The sequence below is a fragment of the Ambystoma mexicanum genome, chromosome 10 (genome assembly GCF_040938575.1).
Source record: "Ambystoma mexicanum isolate Mex_15411 chromosome 10, UKY_AmexF1_1, whole genome shotgun sequence".
Lineage (NCBI taxonomy): Eukaryota > Metazoa > Chordata > Amphibia > Caudata > Ambystomatidae > Ambystoma > Ambystoma mexicanum.
Genome location: NC_090932.1, coordinates 426,995,571 through 427,018,839, shown reverse-complemented (window position 1 = coordinate 427,018,839; position 23,269 = coordinate 426,995,571). Strand labels below are relative to the sequence as shown.

General features: G+C 42.5%; 1 protein-coding gene and 1 long non-coding RNA gene across 2 annotated transcripts in view; one reads left to right on the top strand and one right to left on the bottom strand.

The window, feature by feature from the left end:
• The window catches only part of LOC138491472 (uncharacterized), a 47,817-nt gene extending 34,449 nt beyond the window's left edge, over positions 1–13,368 (bottom strand). The window contains exons 1-2 of the long non-coding RNA XR_011276017.1: positions 13,250–13,368; positions 13,062–13,148 (exon numbers count right to left, since the gene is read on the bottom strand). This is a non-coding gene — a long non-coding RNA (uncharacterized lncRNA). The remainder of the gene's footprint in view (positions 1–13,061; positions 13,149–13,249) is intronic.
• Positions 1–23,269, top strand: part of LOC138492881 (period circadian protein homolog 2-like) — a 344,827-nt gene that overhangs the window by 245,270 nt on the left and 76,288 nt on the right. The window contains 1 exon segment of the mRNA XM_069620199.1: positions 16,794–16,885. Within this exon segment, the coding sequence (XP_069476300.1) occupies positions 16,794–16,885 (92 nt within the window).

The following is a 23,269-nucleotide window of genomic DNA, read 5'->3' as shown; positions in this document are numbered from 1 at the left end:
TTATGTAATGGGATGACTGAAAAAAGGGGGATGCTTTGAAGGAGTCTGGTGCAGTAATCCATGTGACTCATTATTCAGGGTAACGAAAAGAGATTTAGTGGTAGTGTAGTTGAGGAGGGTGAGAAACTTACTGATATTTAGTAGTTGGATAAAGTCCGGTGTCGAGGTAGACATGATGCACAAATAAGGAGGTTAAGATTACTGGTAAAAGGGATGCCAAGAATGCATGCCTTATTTGAAGAGGAGAGTAAGTCAGGTGGGAATTAGATTGTTGTTGGGAGGACACGTGGTGCTTTTGAGGCTGGGAAATAATGACCTCAGTCTTGGAAGAGTAAAGTATGGGGCAACAAATTGACATCTAGTGGTGGGTCACAGAGATGCAGTCAGATATACATGAATATAGTTCAGCAGTGAATGTAGGGAAAGAGAAGATGTCATCAGCAAATAGGTGTAGAAGAATCCAAAATAGGAGATGTGTCTTCCTTGGAAGGAGGTGTAAAAGGTTAATAGCGAAGGACTGAGGAGAGAGTCTTGAGGGAACCTGATATGCTGGTATCCTGGCGGTAGATCTGACAGGATACTGGCAAACTGAATTACCGTTACCGGCACTCGATCCAGCATTATTACCGTCCCATTGGACTCCACAGGGAAATTTGCAGGTATTACTGTCACCAGTAATACCAGTGATTTTTGTTGGTAAGGCGCCTGACTTACCTCCTTCTGTTAGCTGGAGGTAAATCACGTGCCCCACGGCCAACTTGTACGTTAATAGAGCACGTTATTACCACACCTGCCAACACATAATGAGCCCCAGTCACACTTGGGGGCACAGCTTAATCACAGTGCTTTGTTGCAATGTGCAATGTAAATGCAACTCAGTAAGTGCTAGGCCCTATGAATCTCATCAAATACAGTTTTCATTGGTGTCATTGATCACATAGTTTTATGTGGCAATGCATTGCTTTCTGGTCTTTTTAAAAAGGGTACGGTTATATGGCATTAGCCCAATTTCAGAAAACAGTGCCAGGATTTCAGGTCAGAACCTTTGTTAGGTGCTATAAGTATTCAAAAATACATGTCACGTGTGCACTTGACAGAGTGGGTATTGCAGAGCTTTCAATTTAGCATATTCTCGGTTTCTCCTAGTGATAGGCCGTCTAAACATGTAATTATTTTGAAGTGTGGAGTGTGTCATTTGTAGTCTTGTTAGGCAAAAGGATTGTCGGAGGAAGCATTACATTTCTTAGAAATGCTATTAGATGTACTACCAGTTATGGGGGTGTCACACTGTCATTTTAACATGTGTGGTATCTATTTTGAATACAAGCAATAATTAACTGTGTTGTTATTGATGACTGACTTGTTGGGTTACTTAATTGGGGATGAGAAGATCAGTGTTTTTCTTCTGACTATGGATCTTCTATCAAATATCAATTTTCTACTGCTATAATGAATGTTGTTAAATATTTGAAACTTAAAAACACATTTAATGAAAACAAAGACTTACAGCGTGCTAATGTCACAAACATAGTCTGAAAGTTTGCACAGTAAACTGAATAAGAGAAGATGGTGAAGTCAAATAGTTTTGGCAGGGATATTCCTTTAGTCATAGGAGATACACAGCTCTTTGGAACTTGATGAAGATTTGTAAGACAGCTTTGAAAATGACTTCAGAAGGAACGAATATGCACAGTACTGTACTCTTGTATCAAAATCCTGGAAGGCCCAAGCATCATGTACTGGTTTTTAGTAGGGGAGAAGGAAGGAAAGAGACACACTGTTGAGCACACTCATGTACCTTTTGATAGACTTGTGCTGAGTTTGAAGTGCCTACCTTGAAAAGGAAAAGACCTGAGAAGTGGAAGGATAATGTCCCTAAAATACTAAGAAAGTGTCAGTGCCATATACAATCCAATTTATATTAATGAGTTTCATCCTAGTTTCAGCCTAGTCTAGAACGTCCTGGGCAACATTTAGAGATCTGTGCCATCAACTGATTGGTGGAATTCAATACAGATTTCTGAAACCTTGTGTTCCTGGTCAGGCAGATACACTAGCTCTTGATTAGATTCTCTCTGACTTCTTGTTTGGTGGTATGAATGAAATCATGTTGATATGTAAGCAGACATAAGGTTTTGAAATGCGCCCTTTCAATGACAGAAAGCAAATACCGGGAAATCGAACCTGGTGTAAAATGATTCATGTGTAGATGAGTCTGCCAGCATTCCTTTGAGCTTTTAAAGTTTAAAAATGCATTTTTTGTATGAAGGAGTGTGAAGGACGTGGCACCAATCTAAGTAAGATGAAAATACGGAAAGAACACAAGCAATATTTTGGGGGAATCCTCTAAACAGACAAAGATAATGGAACACTTTTTACAATGACATGTATTTGTGCATCAAAGGAGATGTTGTCAATAAGGAATCCATGTTTGCAAGCCCTTCTGAATTTTTGAGAGTCAGATCTAAAGACATCGGCCAGACAAATGATAGGAACAAGGGCTCCAGAGGACTGAACAACAGGATCTGTTTTTTCTAAACAATTGAGTCAATTTGCTGTCACCTGGAATTGGACATACAAGAGGCAGTGATTATTCCCCCAATCACTAACTCACCAAGAGTTTGAGTTGTATCTCTGTATCATTGATATAATTGTGGAGCGGATGTTGTGGATTCCCAGAATCCTTGCTAGCAGGTCATGTAGACATTAAATAGTAAAAGTGAGTGAGCTGATCCCTGATTTACTCTGTTGGGATAGGAACTATTCTATAGAGTGCTCCCCTAGTGGAGGTACTCAGTGGGAGGTTCTCATGGGGAGAGACTCCCCCTCTGTGGATCAGGGAGATCTCAGGAGAACGTGGTATGGCCACTCCAGCCCAAGACCTCTTGATCCCCCGACCAGTGTATAATCCAATGCTATACTCAACCAACCTATGTATATGTGTAGGGCAGTCAGTGTGCCATCCACTGAGAGGAGGAGATGATGAGAGTACCCAGTGGAAAATTGTGTGAGAAGGACCGAGGCGAGAAGGAGGAGCGGACTCGTGACAAATGCTCCATGAAACTCAAATGAACATTCTAGTCATTCATGCCGAATTGTTTCAACAGCCAACATAAACAGGGAAGAAGAACTCAATACCTGGTGATGCAGACTGTCAAGCCCTGCCAGGAGGAACAGTGAGCAAAGAAACTGTTCAGCGTGGGAAATTAATTTGCCTGCAGACTGGAACGCTGTCAAGCAGGAAGACAGGTCTCTGTGGGGTCTGAAGTCGGAAGACCCTGCAAAGAATCTGCGAGGCAGTAACCCGACTTCAGAGAAGAGGCAGACCGGACGGTCTGGAAAGGGTATGCATACTGCAGGGAGATTAACGCTACAGAGCAGCAGTAGCAAAGGAGAAGTCAGCGGGAGCCGCGAGAGACCGAGACAAGAGACCCACAAGCTGCAGAGATGCCGCAGCAAAGGGGAATTCAGCAGAAGCCACGAGAGACCTGACTAAGGAGGAACCGACCCTGAGACTGAAGAGCTGAAGAGCACGAGAAGAAGAAACCAAAAGTTACGAGAATGAACGTGCTGGCTTTGTGGGGACAGAAGAGTGTCTTGGCAAATACAGAGGGGCACCAAGAATGAAAACATACAAATCTTGGGCAGCATTAGACCCCACACAAACAATATCCCAGAGAATCCAAAAAGTTGACATTTTAAAATTAAAGGGAATCCTGAAAATCCCCACCTAACGAAAGAAAACCAAGAAAGAGTCATCCATAATCTCCCTTGTGGCAGTACTTGGCAGGGGAGTTAATCAAGTCTGCCCCTCATGATAAGCAGAGAAATATGGGTCTGGGACTTACACACAAAACAAGAGAGACCTGCATATTGTCTTCCTCTGGGCCTGCCTTGGCAGGAGAGGAAAGCAAGTTGGCCGAGAACCAAGCAAAAGGAAGACCAGGGGAAGGGAATGATTCCCCCTGGTATGGTGAAGTTGTGAAACTAAGTGGGAGAGGCCATGGGAAGGGAATCATTACCCCTGGTGGTGAGCACTGAGGACATTAAGGAGACGCCAGGGGAAGGGAGTCATCCCCCCTGGTTGTGTTGTCGAACTGTAAAATCAAGATACCAGGAGAAGGCAGTCGTTCTCCTGGTAACCAAAGTTGTGTAGACTTAAAAGATAGACAGTGTGTCTGCCAAGGAAAAGTGTTTGAACTTTGCTTTTTTTGTTGGAAGACAATTTCAACCCGGGAAAGGGATCCATTCACCTGGCAAGAAGCCAACACCTGGAAACAAACTACTATCCGGAGGCCAGGAGAGTAATTGTTCTGGACCAAGATGGTCTATTTATTTTATAGTTTACTTTAAGTGTAAGGGACATGAGTAGGGCTTTGACTGAGGATGGTGTACTATTGATTTACACAGACATTCTGACAGAACCCTTAGTGTTTTAGTTGAGGCAGAGAAACCCCTCTTAGTGTTAGGGAAAGTTACATTTTCTCTTTATGTTCATGACTTATAAAAGTCAATAGCATTCATCGTGCTTGCCCCTGCACTTGCGCTATCTCAATGTCGCCTGGCCTAGTAAGATTGGTGTCTCTGTCTTCCCTCGGTTTAGCCTCCCTTGCCTCGTTGCCTTGAAACACTTGCGTATAAGCGCGTTATGAATGCCATATCATATCATGCTACCTGTGTGTTATTGTCCTCCTTCTGCAACCTTACAGATGATACAGATTTTGGTAGGTGGTAGTTGGAGGGTCACCACCTTCTCAAACCCATTCGGATCAAGGTTAAGCCGGGGCTTAGTGTAAGGCTCAATATCCTGTACAACATGGATGGTCAGCTCCAGAATATTTGTAGCGATGTAGTAAGGAGGGCATGCTTAAGGGTATGCATGACATATTCCAAGAATTGATGTAAGTGATGCAGTAGATGAGGACTGTTCACGAAGACCCAGATTGAGGAACCTTGCATTTCATAGATGAATGTATGTCAATGATACAGATACATGATTGTGGTAGTATGCCCATTTTCAAGGTGGATCGAGGCCGGTCCATGATCCCATGCTGATGCCTTCAGAGCAGCAAAGTTCCTGGTGAGGGAGGTGTTCCCAAGGTGGGGGGTATGCGAAGTGTTGCGGTCTGACAATGGCCCACCCTTTGCCAATGAAATGCTCCAACACATCACTGCTCTCCTTGGTATCAAGCACAAGTTTGCATGCGCGTACCACCCACAGGCGAATGGTATTTGTGAACGCCTCAACGGCCTCCTAAAAGAAGAGATAGCAAAAATATAACAATCAACTAAGAAAAGCTGGCTCTACTGCCTCCCCCTAGCCCTATTTGAGTTAAGAAACAGGCCAGGGTCGGACCACCAGCTCACACCCCACAAGGTGGTGACCGGACGCCAAATGCACCTCCCACTGACACCACCATCGAGGGTTATAACAGATTGTCATGCATCTCAGACTATCTTTGCTGAAGAAATGTACAAATACGTCTCTTCCTTGGTTACTAGTGTCGGCTTTATCTCTCAACACATTGAGCAGACGCAGGGCGGGTCGAAGAACACCCAACAAGAAGAAAGAGCAAATGAAGAGCAGGAACAAGCAACACAGTGGACAGTAAGTGAGGGGGACCACGTCCTCCTGTGCAACTTTAACTGCCGGTGGAACAGCCCTCGTTTCACCGGGCCCCACCTGGTGGAAAAAACAGCTCCTAGAGCCGTGAAGCTCTGAGATAAGAACGTGTGCATGCATTTGCAAAGATCAGACCCGCCCTTGTGTCGATGACAGGGCCAATGCAGCAGCAACAACAACCAACGACAACGGCATCATGGCCCCTGACCCCTCCCAAACCCCAAACACCTCCAAGGACACAAGTGAACAATTGCCCATAGCCCACCCCATGGTCACGAGATCCCAGAGTAAGAAAATCACTGCCCCAACAAGCCCCGACAAGACAAGCCCCGCCCCTGACACTACTTAAATAAAGGACATCGCCTAACAAACTGCCAAGTTACACCATACTGTGTAGACATGTGCATGTTCTCTTTCTCTTTTTGTCTCACACATGCAGGTACCGCAAAGCACTGTTTATGTAGACAGATAAGTGATATAACTAACGCTACGGTTTACCCAGGGGTAAAAGCTGCCCACAGATGACAATACCCCAGAAGCACTGTCACACCAATTTGTATACGCTATAAAAAGACCAAAATATCTAAAGAAAAGAAGAATACGTGTGTATTACAACACGTTCATTTTGATCATAGAGCAATCATTCCCACATCTCCATGAACTGTTACCAGCCCTGAGAGATAAGACGCTAAGAAAAGCGGGGGAGTAGCTTTTCGCCTCGGCATTAAACGACTACATGATAGGGAGAGCTTGAATAAACAAAACTAACAAAATTAATGCTTATTTTGAGAAATTTTCAGGCGGGCATCTATATCATCAAAAGTAAAAGCTGCAGGACCGCAGCAAAGGTAAGAGAAACATGCCAGTGATATTAGCTATTGTAATAAAGACTATATGCCTATTGTTCATCGCTGGCCTACTTGCTGCCACTGTCTGGCAGGCACACTATGCTTCCGATGTCATGGCTGCACCTCCTACTAATAAACCCCCCACCACGGCTGCAACAGGTACGGTGTCAGGTGGTACGAGTAACACAAGAGTAAACGGGAAGAGGATTAAACATAGTACATCTATTGATAGCAACGGGGTAGACACATATTTTACAGAATCCGCACACGTCTCAAATAACATGTGGAACTAGCACATGTCCAAAATTGGTAAGGGGACAACTAAGGACAACTGCTATGTGTGCTCATTGATCCCATACGCTATGAGCGCATGCAGAACATTTGTGGCTACTGAGGTACCTGCAACATCAGTAGAGTGTCTAATATACGTGGCCCTGTTCCAAACAAAAGGACGATTTCAAGGGAGACTAGCAATATTGCAGTGAAAGACGAGGGACACATACCCGTATGAAAATAACTTAATCAAAACACTTCCCATGTACAATAACTGCTGGCAACTAAGACAAGGGCTCCAATATGTGACGGATGGACCAGACAAAGGGGAAACAAAGAAATTAACATTGAATTAACTACCATGTGCAAGAGAAGTTCCTGGAATACTAGGGTGCTGGGAAAGACCACTGATAGTAATGTATGGAAAGGTGTACACGAAAGAAGGATGGACAGATGGGGTTGTGGGTCGCAATATGGTAACATTGACAAAAGCAACTGTGGTAACAATGAGTGAAGAAAACAACAAGTGTTACAACGGATGGATAAGGAGCGCAGCACTGGTGACATGGCTACAGAAGGACGAGGATCCAATAACAATACTCCCACTAACTGCACCTACACTATGCTATCAACACGACAGAGACGTTAACGTTGGAAGGAACAGCAACTGCAAAAGAATAGTAATGATAAATGAGGAGGGTGCCGGTACAGCAGCCGCCATCTTGGAATGGAATATGCACTATGTTACACATAAACGTACCATCCCTAGTAGTACCACAGAAACATGTTAACCTGGGGAACTTCCCCAAGGTGGACGAAGGGAATAAAAGGAAGAAAAGATCAGTGACGATTGGAGGAGGACCTGAAAACAATGGCACAACAATATTGTCAAGAGTAAAAAGACAAGGAGAACCACTGACGGGGAACTACCTGTGGGGAAGATTGGAAACAGCTCTTAGTGACATCCCACCAGAACACAGACTGTTCAGCAGAGCGTCAATGTTCTTTTCCTCTGTAATACATCCAGGAATGCAGGCGTATGCAAATGCAAAGTGGCTCCAGATAACAAGATGGGAACTAATGATGACAATAAACTGAACCGTTAATGAATTCAACACGATAAAAGAAGAATTAAGGGCAGTGCGAATGGTAGCACTCCAGAATAGATATGTGCTGGATCTCCTACAGCAATGGAAGGAGGAGTTTGTGCAAAAATTGGAAGATCGTGTTGCACATTTATACCTGCCAACAACACAGACAATGGTACGCTTTCTGAGGCAGTATCACAACTTGCCAAGATGGACGCCAAGATGGAAGAGGAAGCAAAGGGAGTGAAGAGAGATGGTAGCTGGTTTTCCTACTTATGGTCCTGGATGCCATCATGGCTGTCAGATGATCTTAAAATAATAGCTGGATGCATAATATTGGGAATGGCTGCCCTGTTTGGACTGAGATTGTGGAAAGCAAAGACAGCATGTACAACTGATGAAATGATGGAAATGATCGGCAGGCACGCCCTGATGCCAGCAGAAGACGACAAACACATAGATATCATCATCAAGGAAAGAGAGAGGTTGCGCAAGCAAATATTAGAAGCAGACTTGCACCCGCCATCAGTGAAGGTAGAGAACCTAAGGAGCCGAAGAATTATGTTGGAAAATGGGTCTACTACAAACCCGGTGGTGGATGCGTGTACATGTCTGGTCATTTGAAGACCATGTGAACCAGTATGTATACCTAGCTGGAATAACAAAGGTATGGAGAGTACGTGGAGAGAAGAGAGCGGATAATTTCGTGGTCGACAAGTCTACCAGAGGGGGGACTGAAGTGGGAAAATGGGAAAACACCCTCCCCCATTCTCATCCAGACCCTGGCCTAGAGGATCACGGCCCAAGCACCCCCCGCGAGAGGAGTTCGACCCATTCACTTCCTTACCAGACGACAAGGTATCATGTGTCCACGGCCTACACACACTAGGAGCATGCCCCATACCACGCCCTGGTCAAGCCGATGCCTGCGACATGGACCAGCTCGACTAAGCTACAACCACAAAACATCAACATCGTTAGAGATGCCAGGACGACATAGCCAACAGACAAGAACACACGTGCCACCATGCACACTGGTCACTCATATATCAACTCACATGAAGAACATACTCAGTGCTATGACGTAGCGGACTGCAACACCCACGGACATGCATCGTTGTTATTTTTCACATAGGCCTCCTACAGCACGGCTGAAATGCAAGATGTCTGAAGAGCTTGTGTATACGCTTGCAGATGCTTTCTCGTTACCTATCCTCATAGAGACACCATCCCATATATCTGCTGCTGCTTGTGACACTCTGTCGTCCCGCGACACCCATATTATGGATTATATACCGCCACCCAGAAACTAGGCCCGAGTAGGCCGCAAGCAAGAGTCCCCAGTCAGGAGCCTCTTAGACGAAAATCCTTCCAAGACGAAAAAGCAAAGCACTGACCACGCAGAACGAGCCCAATGAAAGCCCACAGCCAAGGCCGCAATGTTGCAACCCACACACCGCGTTCCCAGCACCAAGGTTACACCTGTCACCGCCAGGCGCATCTCAGAGCCGAAATACAAATCAAATGCTCATAATTCTGCTCGAGCTACGGTCTCTCCACACATGACCAAGCTGAACTGACAAAATGCCAAGCTCATGAGACAGAAAGTTGCCGGGGTCTCACGTCTGGGAAACAGGCTGCGACAATGAAGCAACAAGTTGGACACCTACAGCGATGGGAAAGGCATGATAATCAGCCACTAGCAAGACCTGTCCATTGTCCACCACTAGCACATTGTTGCCAGCACCAGGTACATCGCGAGCTGGGAACGGCAATGGCCCCAGGCTTGGGGGCTCGCGTGGGGACCAATCAGAGTACGAGGGGCTCCTCACTGACACCAATTTAGCTAGCCAATCACCAAGTGTCCCCTTGTAACTAATTTATTTTAGCAATTGTTAGGGACAGCCCAAGTGTACCACCTGACCCGTCCTCATCCACTAATATTCCTTCCTATAGGTAACTATACTAACCCTACTACTCGGGGAGCCAACCCGAAGTGGCGTTAGGTTTTGTGACGATTTTCCCAGGTGACGCGAGTAGCGCGTCATACTATGGTAAAAAGGGCCTGCGAGCCCCACTAAGAGTGAGAGCGTCTCCCCGGATGCATACGGGCCAAGAACAATCCCTGCTGTTACTCTAATAAACAGCAGTAATTACTTTGCTCTTGTGTGTGCCTTATACTCTTTTTGGACGCGGGAGGAGTTGGGGCTTCCCCAGCCCCGGAGCCCGCGGACAGCTCTGCCAGCCACCGGGTAATCACCCCGACAATGGGTGCTGTCTTTTTGAATGAGATTAAAATGTGCCTGATGTTGGTTCCTTCTAAAGCAATGAATTTCTAAAAATCTAGACATTGAGCATGCTTCTGTGGAGCATTCTATGCTTATGGGAACGGAGGATATGGAGAAGTTGCCCCGAGCAAGTCAATATGAATACTAGGATATTAGTATGTTTTCACTTACATTTTTGGAAAATGCAGGTTGGGGTCCAGCAGGTAAGGGGACTACCCATCTTTGTAGACACACATCAATAATTGCTAGTGTAGAGCCTTTATCCACTTTCATTTCACAGGTCTTTCATTATGTTTCATTTGCCTTGAAGTGTGCCAGCTAACATTGGGTGGCGTTCTTTTGGCTGGGGGCTAATTTGAAAAAGTTGACATGTCCACCATTTCCAAAGTGGCAGAACCTTTTTTCTCAATGTAATTTAGTATTTCAGAAGAGGTTAAAAAAATGGATCCTGTATGGGAAAATAGTTTTGGAAGGGGTCAGATATGATCCTATTTAGGTTGCTACTTAAAAGTGGTTTTGTCTTATTTCGGATACATTTTTTCTGTGGATTATTCTCTATTTTATGAAAATGTTAACCAAAATTGTAATCATCAAGTGGCCTGAATAAGAGAAAGGCTGGTAGAAAATGTACTTGAAGTTCAAAAATCAGTGTGAACAGAGGTTTGAGGCTATGCTCATTTAAGTGGGAAGGTTTCCCAACTAGTTGGGTGGAGCCAAAGTGTCTGTCCCCTTCACTATGCATGAATTATTGGTGTTGGTGGCATCACCAATGTATTCATGTAACCCAGGAAACATACAGGTTTAGATAAGGCAGGTATCATGGGAAATAGGTTAATGATATATTTGTTCACAGATAAATATATTAGAATGGATTGAGATGCATTTTATGGGATCGTTTTGAAATGACTCATACACATCCCCTAAATCTTTTAAATATAGTTTGTCAGATCAAACAAAGAATGTGCCACTACCACTGGTTGAGTACCTGGTGTTGGCAATCATGAAGCAGTTATGTTAGAACAGGTCTGTGATTGGTACTTCCTCCACTGCCCTCATGGTATTTGTATGCCCACTAGTGGCAGGTTGTGGCTTTGTGTTCTCTGAGCAACCCACCTCACCAGAAACACTCACTGTGGTGGCGGGGGATAAGGGAGTGTGGAAGATCTGCATGGGGCCATATTTCCATTTATGCGGCTGTGGCTTGAAGTGTTTCAGAGAAATTAGGGCAGCCCAAGGAAAGCCCGGTCCATTTCTGCTGAATACAAAACTGACCTTCATCCATCATGCCAGACTCATTTGGGTTGTCCCAAATCTGCAACTTGTTGGAGCACTAGCAGCTAATGAGACTAATGTCACTTACGGTTCCTGAAGGCTCCTACCTCGGAAGCCAGAAAATATGAAAGAGAATGAAGATGTGGGCATGGGATGCACAAAGTTGTACATCTGGCCCCTCACACTCCTGCTTTCATCAAGTACTTCACCCCAACACTTGTATATAGGCGCGTTATAAATGCCATATCATATCATATCAAAGTCTTTTCTCCTTTGTTTCTTTTAGTGTTTTGGCTATTCAGACGAAGCCTTTCTTACTAACTGCTTGTGTCTTCTTGGGTATATTTGCTTTGCTTTGTTTCTTCCACTTTAGCCTTCCGGGTTCCAGCATCTATTTCCTGTATATCGTCACTATCTACAACTGACAACCATGGCCCCACTTCTTTCCATTGCTTGTTTTCTTTATGCCTCAATTTACCATACTTTTCCCCCATGCACCTCAAAATCTCTCCCTGTCTCAAGGGAAAATGTGGCAGGAGGAATGGTCGCCCATACCCTCTACCTTCCGACAAAAGGTTTGCCCTGAACTTTACATGTAAGAATATAATGGAACCAGGTTTCATTGATGAATAGTAGGTGTGGGGCAGAATCTTTAATTCACTCATTGCAATTGAAGGACATTTTTCCTTTAAAATCAATACAAAATATAATGTTTGCAATTAGAGCTATAATGCGAAATGAGAGGCTATGTGGGGTTGCAGGTGAGATTGACACTTTAGGAAATTAGCGTTGGTAAGATAACTATCAGGAATAGGATAATGTTTAGTTGCACTCAAGAAAACAGCTGTGAAATACTCCTATGCACTATATAAATTAGAAAAATGAATTGCTAGCTGCATATCTGCAGGGGAGTTGGACTCCAGCTGGTAAACTCAGTTTAGGCAGACCAACTGAAAAAGTCAGTTCAACTCTTTACTAAATAACCAAATATCCTTGGATGTGCACTTAATGTGATGAACTTAGAAAACTGATTTTTTCACTATAGTATATGTTACAAATATACTTCATCTGAGTTACATGAAATACATTAAAACTGTATCTCCATTGACATATACAATGATAGCCTACACATGGTGTCAGCATTAGGGCTGTGAATGAAAAGCAAACCAATTGAAATGTCCAAAATTGGCACTGTGTGTCACAATAAATTTGATCCAAAAGAAAGTTATTTTTACTTTTTGATTTATGAATATTTCAATTTTTCTATTTTCAACACCTCTGCTGAACCCCTAGAGAGTACTACAGCCTTTACAACTTACTAAGTAAATCTGTTTGTTTGAGATTGTATCACTTGACAAAGCCATCTTTACATTTTGGATTCACATTTAAATTGTGTCTGATTTTGCCTGCTCCAGTTTTTGGAAATTAATCCTTCGATTATAGATATTGTATTCTTCACTCGGTGTTCATTAAATAGTGTATTTTTCTGAACCTTTGCTTTTTAGGTACTTCTTCCTTTCTTTTAATTATGGTATTACTGGAGAAGGATATATGAAGAACAATCTTGTAACTAAATTGATTAATTTATATGGTCACAGAGTTATTTTGATTTAAATTTGTACTCATACCCAAGAATACTGATCAAACAGTTCTGTAAGGTAAATCTTACCTTATGATTGCCTTAATCATTGCCATGAAATTCCAATTTTTAGGCTTGCACCATTTGATTTGTAAACTTAAAACCATCACATGGAACCTGTTGAGACAAGGTACAAAAGGAACATTTTGCTGAAATAGCATTTTATATTGCTATGTGGGTTCCTAACTAGTTACTGATGAACAAAAATATTAGCTTACCTGATTTAACCACTGAGGCTTCTCAGCTCCTAACATTCGTTTTCACTGGTGACAACTGTGGTGTTTTGCCTCCATTAGGGAATGCAGAATTTCAAGGAACAAGATGTTTTAAAAGAAAAATACAGGAATAAAATACAGAAACATGCTGGCCACCTTTAGATGTCCCAAAATAAAGTTGTGTGGAAATAGGACTACTGCTTAGCAAATGGCGACCATGTTTTAATAACAAAGTAATAGAAGAAAAACATAAAAATAAAGAAAATAGAATGAAGAGTGGGGCTTCAACCCTGGCTATCTTCTTAAAAGGTTTCACAATTGATAACTCATTTGAATGTTAATTTAAATATATTTCCTTTAGGTATTTACAATCATGTGATTTTTGGGAGGTCAAACACAATAACCCAAACTGTCATTTAACACAAATTCACCTATGAACCTTACTTAGTTTACTATGAAAACCCAACCAAGAAAGAAGCTCATAGGCTGGTTAAACAATGGTTGAATTACTGTGCAAACGCAACTATATTTTGATGTATAATACATAGCACATCACATATTTAATTGTGGGCAAAATCATTTTTTGTCAGAATTCCGTGACATGCTTCTGCTTCCATCACTTATTACTGAAAATTATTAATTCAATCATTTAAGTAAACTGAAAGAGACAATTTTCTTGTTGAAATAGATCTGACTTCGATGGATGCATTTTTGTTGTTGTTGCTACAATCAGTATCAATTGACTCTTGTTAGAAATGTTGTCAGAGAAAACCATTTAAAAACGCTTTTGAGACATAAACAAATATTAGATGAAGTTGAACTGTTCATTATCCAAATGTAATCCTTAAACGGTTCCTCTCAAATTATAGATCCAAACCGCTGCTCTCTGTTTGAATCATGATTCAAGGTAAGCTTTTCTGATATTTGTAGGATACATGTTTCCAAAAAATACAAAAAATATGATTTTTCTGCTGGACATTCTGGATGTGATTCATGTCAGCGCTTTGATAACAGTTGCTTGATTTCTTTGAATTTCATTTCCCCTCCGTATCTGTTTGTTGATTCATTCGCTTATTTTTTTAGCAGTACTGCCAATGCATATCTTATTGGATACATACACATAAAAAATAAATTGCAAATGTAATCAAGCAATTGATAAAACGGATTATTTTTATTTTTCTATTCAGTTGGTTATTTTGTGTAATTCAGATAGTGATTGTGGAATAAATGTTGCTAGTGTTAAAAACTCAGTTTATCACATTAAACACATACCCATGGGAATGTAGTTATTATTTACCAAAGGATATTTTTTAACATGACTGAATACAAGCACGTTCAGGGGGCATTGTTTGGCTTGACAGTGACTGCTGACCAGATGGTTGACATGATTGTAGTGAAAAAGCAAGCTGAGAAAATGTTTAAACTAGTTCTTTCTTGAACTGCAGCAGTGTTGGAGTCCTGTGTATGTCTGGTTGCATTGCGCTCAGAGGAGTGATTTTGATGAATAGGTTGGGGGAGGGCATGATATATGAAATAAAGGGGGAGGAATGTGAAAAAAATGGTTGTTTAAAATAGTGCATTTTCAGGTCAAGCTCTTTCTCATGTAAATTGTTGTATTAGACTTTCAATGGTCATTGACATAATAAGATAGCTCAGTGAGTTATGAACCTCCAGCAGAGGTATGTATACAACATGTGGGTAGAGTAATGGACTCCTTCACTAGACAGTGTGAGAAGCTGACAGTGGTGAATAGTGTGAAGAGATGGCATGGATACACTGGTAGGTGATGTAAAGCGCTTTCAAAGGTGACAACATGTGGTGTCTATATCTTGTGGTGGAGGCATAGTGTGAGAAGCTGCAACTGGATATGGCAATCCTCTATACAGAACATGAAAACTAACATTTCAATTACAAACATTCAAAATGGCCAAAGAAAATAGGCAAAACGGCATGTAATGCATCCCAGTGTTGTAAGAAGACAAGTTATACAAAAATAATTGAGGGCACCTATCACTAAAACAAGTTGCACATAGTAGCTTCAACAGCAAATCTGACACTAGCACAACAGAATAGGAATAGAAAATGGGGTGCCTCGATAGCTGAACCCACTCAATCTTCAGCAGTCCTTCCCTACCATGCTGTTCTGTTCTTGGACCCTTTCAGATTTGCAGCTTTCAGAGGCTCCAACACCGGAGCTGTTCCTCACCTTGTAATATATGAACTGCATAAAATATACCTCTACCTTTCCCCTTTATTGATGGCAACAAGTAAACCTGGACTTGGGGATGACTGCTCCCCATACCCCACAACACAGGAAAAAAGTTTCATCCATTTCACATCTTGTTCAGCACTCCCTTACCTGACCTGTTGTTATCTTTGCCTGTGTATCTTAAGGCTAATCATTCACAGCTCATATCTTGACCTGGGGTTGACATCCCATGATCGAACAAGCCATCCTACATTGAAGGGAGGTGCATGCTGCCTGTGCTGTTATCGGCTCTAACAGTTTAAGCGAATGAAGCATGACTCCATCTGCATGTTGTAAGGGTCCAGAAGTAGACTCAGGACACAAGGGTTGCATGCTTGTTGGTATAGACTTTTACTGAACTGAAAATAAGCACAAACCCTACCTGTCCCTATAACTAAGAGGGGCGTCCCTATTTCAAACAAAACTAAGGATAATGTTAGAATGTCTGTCAAAAGTATAAAGTCCGCTGTCCTATGTCCTAAACCTATTTCCGTCTCCTACACTTTAACAGAAAACCTATAACTAAACTACACCCTGCTTATAACAGGTTGATTACCTTCTTCTGGATACTTCAAACAGTTCAAAGTTCCAAGATCCAAAACAATATTGGGAAGGCATCTCCCTTCACCAAGTATTTCTCAGGTTCTCTTAATCAATAGTCTTATTTATCACAGTTCACTCTTCTGTCAAAGGATATTGCTTCTGGTCTTCTTGTGAATTGTGCCAAAAGAGTCTTTAACCCACCCAAACCCTGAGCTTCTGGTGACTTGTGCCAAAGGATCTCTTTTCTTGGACTTCTCGTAACTTATGCCAAAGGTTCTCTTCCCCTGGACTTCTTGTCTCATTCTGCAGGTCCAAGACCCCTTGTTCAGCTTCATAATATCTCTCAACTAGGCCGGGTTCGCTCTCCTGCTACACCTTTTTCAGTCTCCTTGAGGAGCTCTTTCACCCCAGTCGTTCTCAAATGGTCTCTCTCGATGTTTGGGTCCTTAACCCCTCTTTCAGCTCTGAAATGCCTTTTAACTAGGCCCGGTTCACTATCCTGCCAAGCCGCTATGTATCTCTTTGGGGCACTCTTTCACCCCCTCCAATCTCAATTTGACTCTCTCTTCGGTCCCACTGGGATGAGACAGATGGCTCTGCACTTCCTCCCAACCAAAGCCTCTGGGTACTCCCTGTGCCTTCTCGGTCCCCCCTCTGCATATCCTTGTACTTGATCTGCGAGGGTTCGATCCTCTGCAACACCAGCAAGTTTCTACGACTTCTCCTGGGCTCTCACAGTGTTCCTTTGGTTCTCAGCGGCGCCACCTCGCTGGCTTTTATCCGTGCATCGCCTGGACCACTCGAGTGGCTTGGGTTCTGCCACCGGATGCGGTTTCTCCCACAACCAGGTAAGTTGTGGTTCTTCCCCACCTTGTTATTCTTTGCTTTTCTGCTCCAGGCATTGGGTCTGTCGCGGGACCTCTCCACAGTGCTCCGCTCCCCGGCATGAAGCTGCTCTGTGGCAGGACAGACTTCGAGGAGAGTCCCTTTGTCAGTTTCTATATACTGGGCTCGTCCTAGCTTCCAATAGCTAGCATGTTTGTGTCGGTTCTGCGTAGGGCTCTGAATCGCCCTGCTCTTCCTCATGGCAGTGCTGTTGGAGTCATCCATATTCACTCTTGCCTGTCATAGTCTCATCTGCCTGATATACATAATTACTATGTATGAGGAAATTAATAGGAGCAAGAGGAGAAAGAGAGGATGGGGTATCTGAGTCTTATATGTAGGGCTGAGGGTCTCATGTCTGACAGCATGATGGTGTGTATACCGCATTCTCCCCCGACAGTCCTCACTTCTCCCAGAGAGGGGGTCCCCACACATGGGCTCCTCCCACTGAGTACCACCCATAGAGGGACTATCGGTAGCGGCCCCAACTCCCTGCCCCCATGGGAAGGGTGCCCCTCTTGGGAGAAGTGATGATATCAAGGGATTTGTCACAATATTGCAAATGGAGTCATGCTTCATTTGAAAATACAAAACTTTGGAAAATGGGGGTGGGACAATCTGCTATCAAAGTTGGGGGGACAGACACCTCTGTTCCCCCTTACATTATGCCAGTTATTGCATTCTATAGAACATGCATGTAGCAGAAGGAGGACTCTTTCTTGATCCTTTCTTTCTGGCCTTCTTTTGTTTCCTGTCTCACAATCATGCGGCTTCTGGAATTAGATTGACCTTCTGACCATGGCTGGCCTTTTAGCTAGGTTAGTTGGTTCTTTGGTCACAACTGCCTTAAATCTTTTCCAGGATGATCTGTGATGGTGTCAGCATCAAGTGTAGTTGCCTCAGCATTGGGGAGATATGCTTAAACTTCCTGATATCTGAGCTTAGCCCTGCAGTGACATGTTGACCTGCTTTTAGTTGGCAAGGTGCTGAGGCAGGGATCCCACCCACACGGGTGAGCTAATACTAATGACTGGATGTCTATTCTAAAGTCTTCAGGTGGAAATATTATTTATATTTTTCCAGTAAGTAATGTTAATTGATATCAAGCTGTGTTTGTATTCTTGGTGATGAGCTAAATGAATAACAGGTTGCAATCAATGATAACGCCTAGGGATTTGGCAGTTGGGTATAGAAGATTCATGTCCAGTGATTTGTTTGGATGAGCAGTTGAATAGCTTTGTTGCCAAGACGCACAAATTCTGTGTTAATGGGATTGATTTTCAGATATGTGTTCATCATCCCAGATTGGATTAGTGTCAGACAGTGTTTTTATCTATTTGACAATTTACTAGTACGTGACCTTCAAGTACCACTGTGTTTCTTCTAGATACTGGTGTTGAGAAATGTCTGGGGCCATGAGAAGAGAACCTAGTGGCTCTATATTAAAAATGACTGGTGACAGAATGATCTTCCCGTGAACTCCACACTTGACTGGATTCAACAAGGATCTGAAATTCCCCATGTGAACCAGTTATTGTCTGTCTATTTGTTGGCAAACCAGTCCATCATCAAGCCTGCAAACCCAATCTTGCGGCGTGGAATGCGTGTAGCGTTAATTGGGTGACAGTGTTAAATGCTCTGGAAAGGTCAAATCAGATCAACATGCATGTATCCTCTTGCCCCTTAGTGTCATCTGCATTATGGAGCACCTATAAGGCAGCTGTTTCAGTGCCGTATCTGTGCCTAAGCTCTGAATTGTAGTCCTGCAGCAGCCTATATTGGTCTATTTGTTCTTGTAACTGAAGGACAATGGCCTTTTTCGATGATTTTCCGAAGAAGGTGTGGTTTGTGATAAATCAGTAGTTACAAAGGTCATCTAGGTCTGGAGTTGCTTTTTTAAGAAACAGTCATATTAATCTTGTTTTCAGTGGCATGGGGAAGGTCCTTTGTGAGAGGTAAGAATTGATGATCTGGAAGAGTGGAGGGAGTGCTTGGCCCTTGATTGATTTGATGATGGATGAGGAGAGGATATAATCTTCATATGTGATGGTTGCCTGAAATGCGCAGTTGAGCAGCAGTGGCTGGGCACTGGATATGTTTACCTGGGAGGTGTTTCTTCTCTGTTATTGCCGTGCAAGGAGTGGAGGCAGAGCTTGCGGACTGAAACTGCTGCGCTCTGTAGTGCCTGAAAAGCATGATTGAGCAGCAGTGGCTGGGTACTGGATACGTTTAACTGAGAGGTGTTTCTACTCTGTCATTGCTGTGTTAGGAGTGGAGGGGAGCATGAGGCTTAAAACCACCTTGCTCTCAAGCGCCAGCGAAGCACCTGAAAAGTGCAGTTGAGCAGCAGTTTGGCAGCGGTAGTGCGATATTCAAGCATAGGGTATCTGAAGATCGTAGTTTCCCTTTCCTGCCTCTTGCATGTGACTGGTCTAGGGCTTTAATAGCACAGGTCTGTAGATCGATCCCTTGATCTGTGCAAGTAAGGTGCAGCTGACTACTGGGACTGTTCCTTCATGCCTGGGAAAATCAAAGACCATTCTCCGCGCAGTAGAGGAAGATCCAATAGTGTGACAAGGATGGCCTACATAAAAGGCTGCAAAGAAAAGAAGACTTTCAGATAGATGCATGTGAACAGAGGGTTCTGGAGGCACTGTGTCTGCTGTTCCCTCTAATTCTGTAGCTATGGCTTTTGTGGATAATAGTAAAATTACTGACTTTTTCACAGTGGCAAACACCAATCCTGTGAGTGAAAGCTGGAGCACCTCTGCAAACTGTTTATTTTCTGAAGACGTTATTATTTTATCCCAGCATGATGTGACTGAACATCCTATATTAGCAACGGGTGAAACTACATCACCATCCCCAGTGGAAAAACACTTATTCCTTAATATTTGCTACAATTTGCAAAGAGAATCAATTGGCCATGCTCATGTTACTCCTCCTGATTTGCAAGAAGATGTGGTTTATAATGCTCCAGATGGCAATCTATCTGAATCTCCGGATTTGGTGAAATTCGCAGAAGAACTAAGAAGTGAATGTGGAGCTAGTAAGTTAATCAGTCTAAATTCAGAATCTAGTGGTTCTGATCTCTGGGAAACTCTTATGATAATCAAGGTATTATTTACATTAAGCATGACTATGTCTCAAAAACAAAAAGAACTATGTTATACAGTTGCAAGAATTGTAGACATGGTGGTAGAACATAGCACCCAAGAGAATGTTTCACTACCTCTAATGGAAGGCCCCATATAGAATGGTGAAGATGGTGAGAATGATGCACGGGTGAATACTCCGGATAATTTGAACAAGGCCAGTATCCCTGATGAGGAGGTGGTAGCTATGCATCCTCTAAAAAAATTAATCTGTGTCTACTGTGGATAATGTAACTTATAGCCTCAGAACAGAGAAGAGAAAGCTTTGATAGAGAATCACAAGAAAGAATACATGAATTTGACTAAGAGATAAGGCTGTATTGAAAGCAGTGACTACTACTTAACTCAATACTCAAACTAACGCTACTTCCCTAGCAAACATGTCTGAAAATATCGACTGTGTGCCAACTACATCAGGATATGAACTGGTTAATGATACTAAAGGTAAAAAGAAGGCAAAAGCGAGAGTGTAAGTCAAGTCTGGACCACTAGGAAATGGGTCCAAAAAATGGAGGTTGGTTGACGAGTGGCAGGAGATTGAGAGTTCCTGTTTTTTCTCTAATTGTTCTGATAGTGTGGTCAGTCTGGTAATGACAAACGGCCAATTGGAAACTAGTGCTATAAAAGAACAATTATAGTGTGACAAGGCTTACTCATATAGAAGCTTGTGCTCATGATATTATACCACCCAGGCAAGATAGGTCCTTTATCACCCATAGAGTTGCTATGGGCAGCATACATAAAATAGCAGATTAGGACTTGCCCTCAGCTCCCAGAATGAAGTCTAATAACTTGTCCTCACATAACACTTTTAAACTAAATAATGATAATACTTTATTTACTGACATCTTTGCTACAAGTAACAGTCCATATCTTAATAGAAATTGTATTTTACAATGAATTAATTGTATTTCACAGCTTTCATCTATTACTACTAAGAATAATAGAGCTAGTTGAAATACCATAGGAGTTGGAAATAACTAATTCATATTTAGTACATTTGATTTTGCAAGTCATAGCTGAAATTGTATTGAATCATTTCCAGGAGTTTTGGAAATTAGGATTTGAATGTGAGTCTTTAACATGTAGGACACATTTTGGTTATGATGATTTGGAAAGGTACAAGTTGGATGATAAACAAGGTAAAAAAGACGTAGAGGAAAAACAGCTATATATGATGAGGTATTTGCGCAAGTGAAGCCTAGGGAGGATAGAAATTGAATTCCAGTCTCAGATAACTCCCCTTGCGATCTCAACCCTTCTTCGTTTATTATCTCCTCTTGCAATACTAGCGGCTATGCTTCCTTTTTAAAGACGAAAGAGTAGATTCACTTGGTTAGGGAATCTGACATATTCGCTTTCCAGGAGACCTGGTTAAGTGAAAGCGTGTTTATAGAGGCGTACTCTATTTTACAGAGATATGCCATGAAGAAAGAAGGAGGAAGACATAAGGGTGGTATTATTGGTGTAAAGAATATGTACTCGATCTTGGAATATTAAGATTACTACCATTCCTCTGTTCTTGCTGATATTATGACTGTGATTCAGGGTGATAAGTCTTTTCAATGTTATCGCGTCAATATTTATGTCCATCCGGAAAGTAAATGGGCCCCAGATGTCATACATTTTGTTGATAAAAAAAAGGGGGGTTTCTGGGAGTTTCCCTACTACTGGCCTATATACCGGGTTAGAGTCTCAACCAGAGTCTTTAGCTCACCATTCTTTCACAGAAGAGAAATGTCCACTACATATCAGTCTTTGTTCTGCCCAAGGACAGTCTAGCACCGAAATGCCTGCCAATTTCCTTCTGAACAAGAGTACCAACAGCAACCCCAGACACGTGTTTCGGCCTAGTTGGGCCGCGTCAGTGAGGTGGAGCTGTGCCTCTCTAAGAACAGTGAGCAAGGGTTCCACGTCTGGATTACCCTAGTGACTTAGGGTGAAAACCCAAAGCTTTAGCAGAAAGCAAAGAAAAAACTGCTTTAGCAGAAAGGGATAATGCATTGCTGATTTATGATATTATCTTTGCAAAGAAGTAAAAAGATTTGCAGAGGGAAATCTTAAAGATTCACTCCAGTGGGCTATTGCCTTCTGAGAAAATAAAAATGATAACCAATCTTAAGACTAAATTTAAGAATTAGATAAAGCTTCACACAATCTCTACTAGAAGTGCTCAATGGCATATCAGCTATCACGGAATGTGTTGAGTAGAAGGGAGATGCGTCTGAGCAGTTTTTGTAGTGGCGGATGTTCGTATAGTGAGCATGTTGGAGCACAGCGAGGAGGATGCAGAAGGAAGTGGTGGTTTTGATCTTGATTTCTCAGTTTTTCTTGCCCTTTGGTCTTTCCTTCACAAAGCTGAATATTGTGGGTTGAAAACTCAAACTGCTCTTGAACTTGCTGCCCTCTCTTCTCTCCTAATTTCCTAATACTCCTCACTATTTTCTGCTAAAAAGTTACTTCTCGGATCTCATTGTATCCCTCTCACATCACTCCTGTTGTCTTTTTCAGCTTCTTACAACATCCTTTCCCCTCACTCTCCTGAGCCCTCTTTATTCTTCTTCTCTTCTATTCAGATGTTGGTGGCTATTTTCGCCTCTGAGGTCTCCTCATTATAATCGTCTTTTACTCTGGTTCCTTCCTATACAGACCCACCTTCCTTCTTCCTCCCCTCGTACCTTCCTTCTCTTTTTTCACTGACACTGCTACTTTTTTAATCTCATGTCTATGTGACTTCTATTCTTGATCCCATTCCATCTTGTATTATTCGATCTATCTACTCTCATCTCACTCCTCTGTTCTTAATCTTTCTCTCTCTAATTCATCCTTTCCTTCCACCTGGAAGCAGGCAGTGATCATTCCCATAGTGAAAAAAAAACAATTCTTGCCCCTACACTCATGCGGAATGTGAATTCTTTTTCTCTTTTCCATTCCCCTCTAAACAGCTTGACCATGTTGTTTATGCACATATTGCTTCCTATTTGAATCTCCACTCACTTCTTTGCCCTTTCCAGAGGGTTTCTGACCTTCTCATTGCACCGAAACTGCTCTTCTTTACGTTTCTAACTCCTCTCTGCTCATATGGTATGGTATGGTGATGTTTATTTATAAAGTACCCATACACAAAGCAAGTGTTTCAAAGTGCTCAAGGAGGGAGGCAACAAGGAAAAAACAGTCATTCAGAGCCCTCAA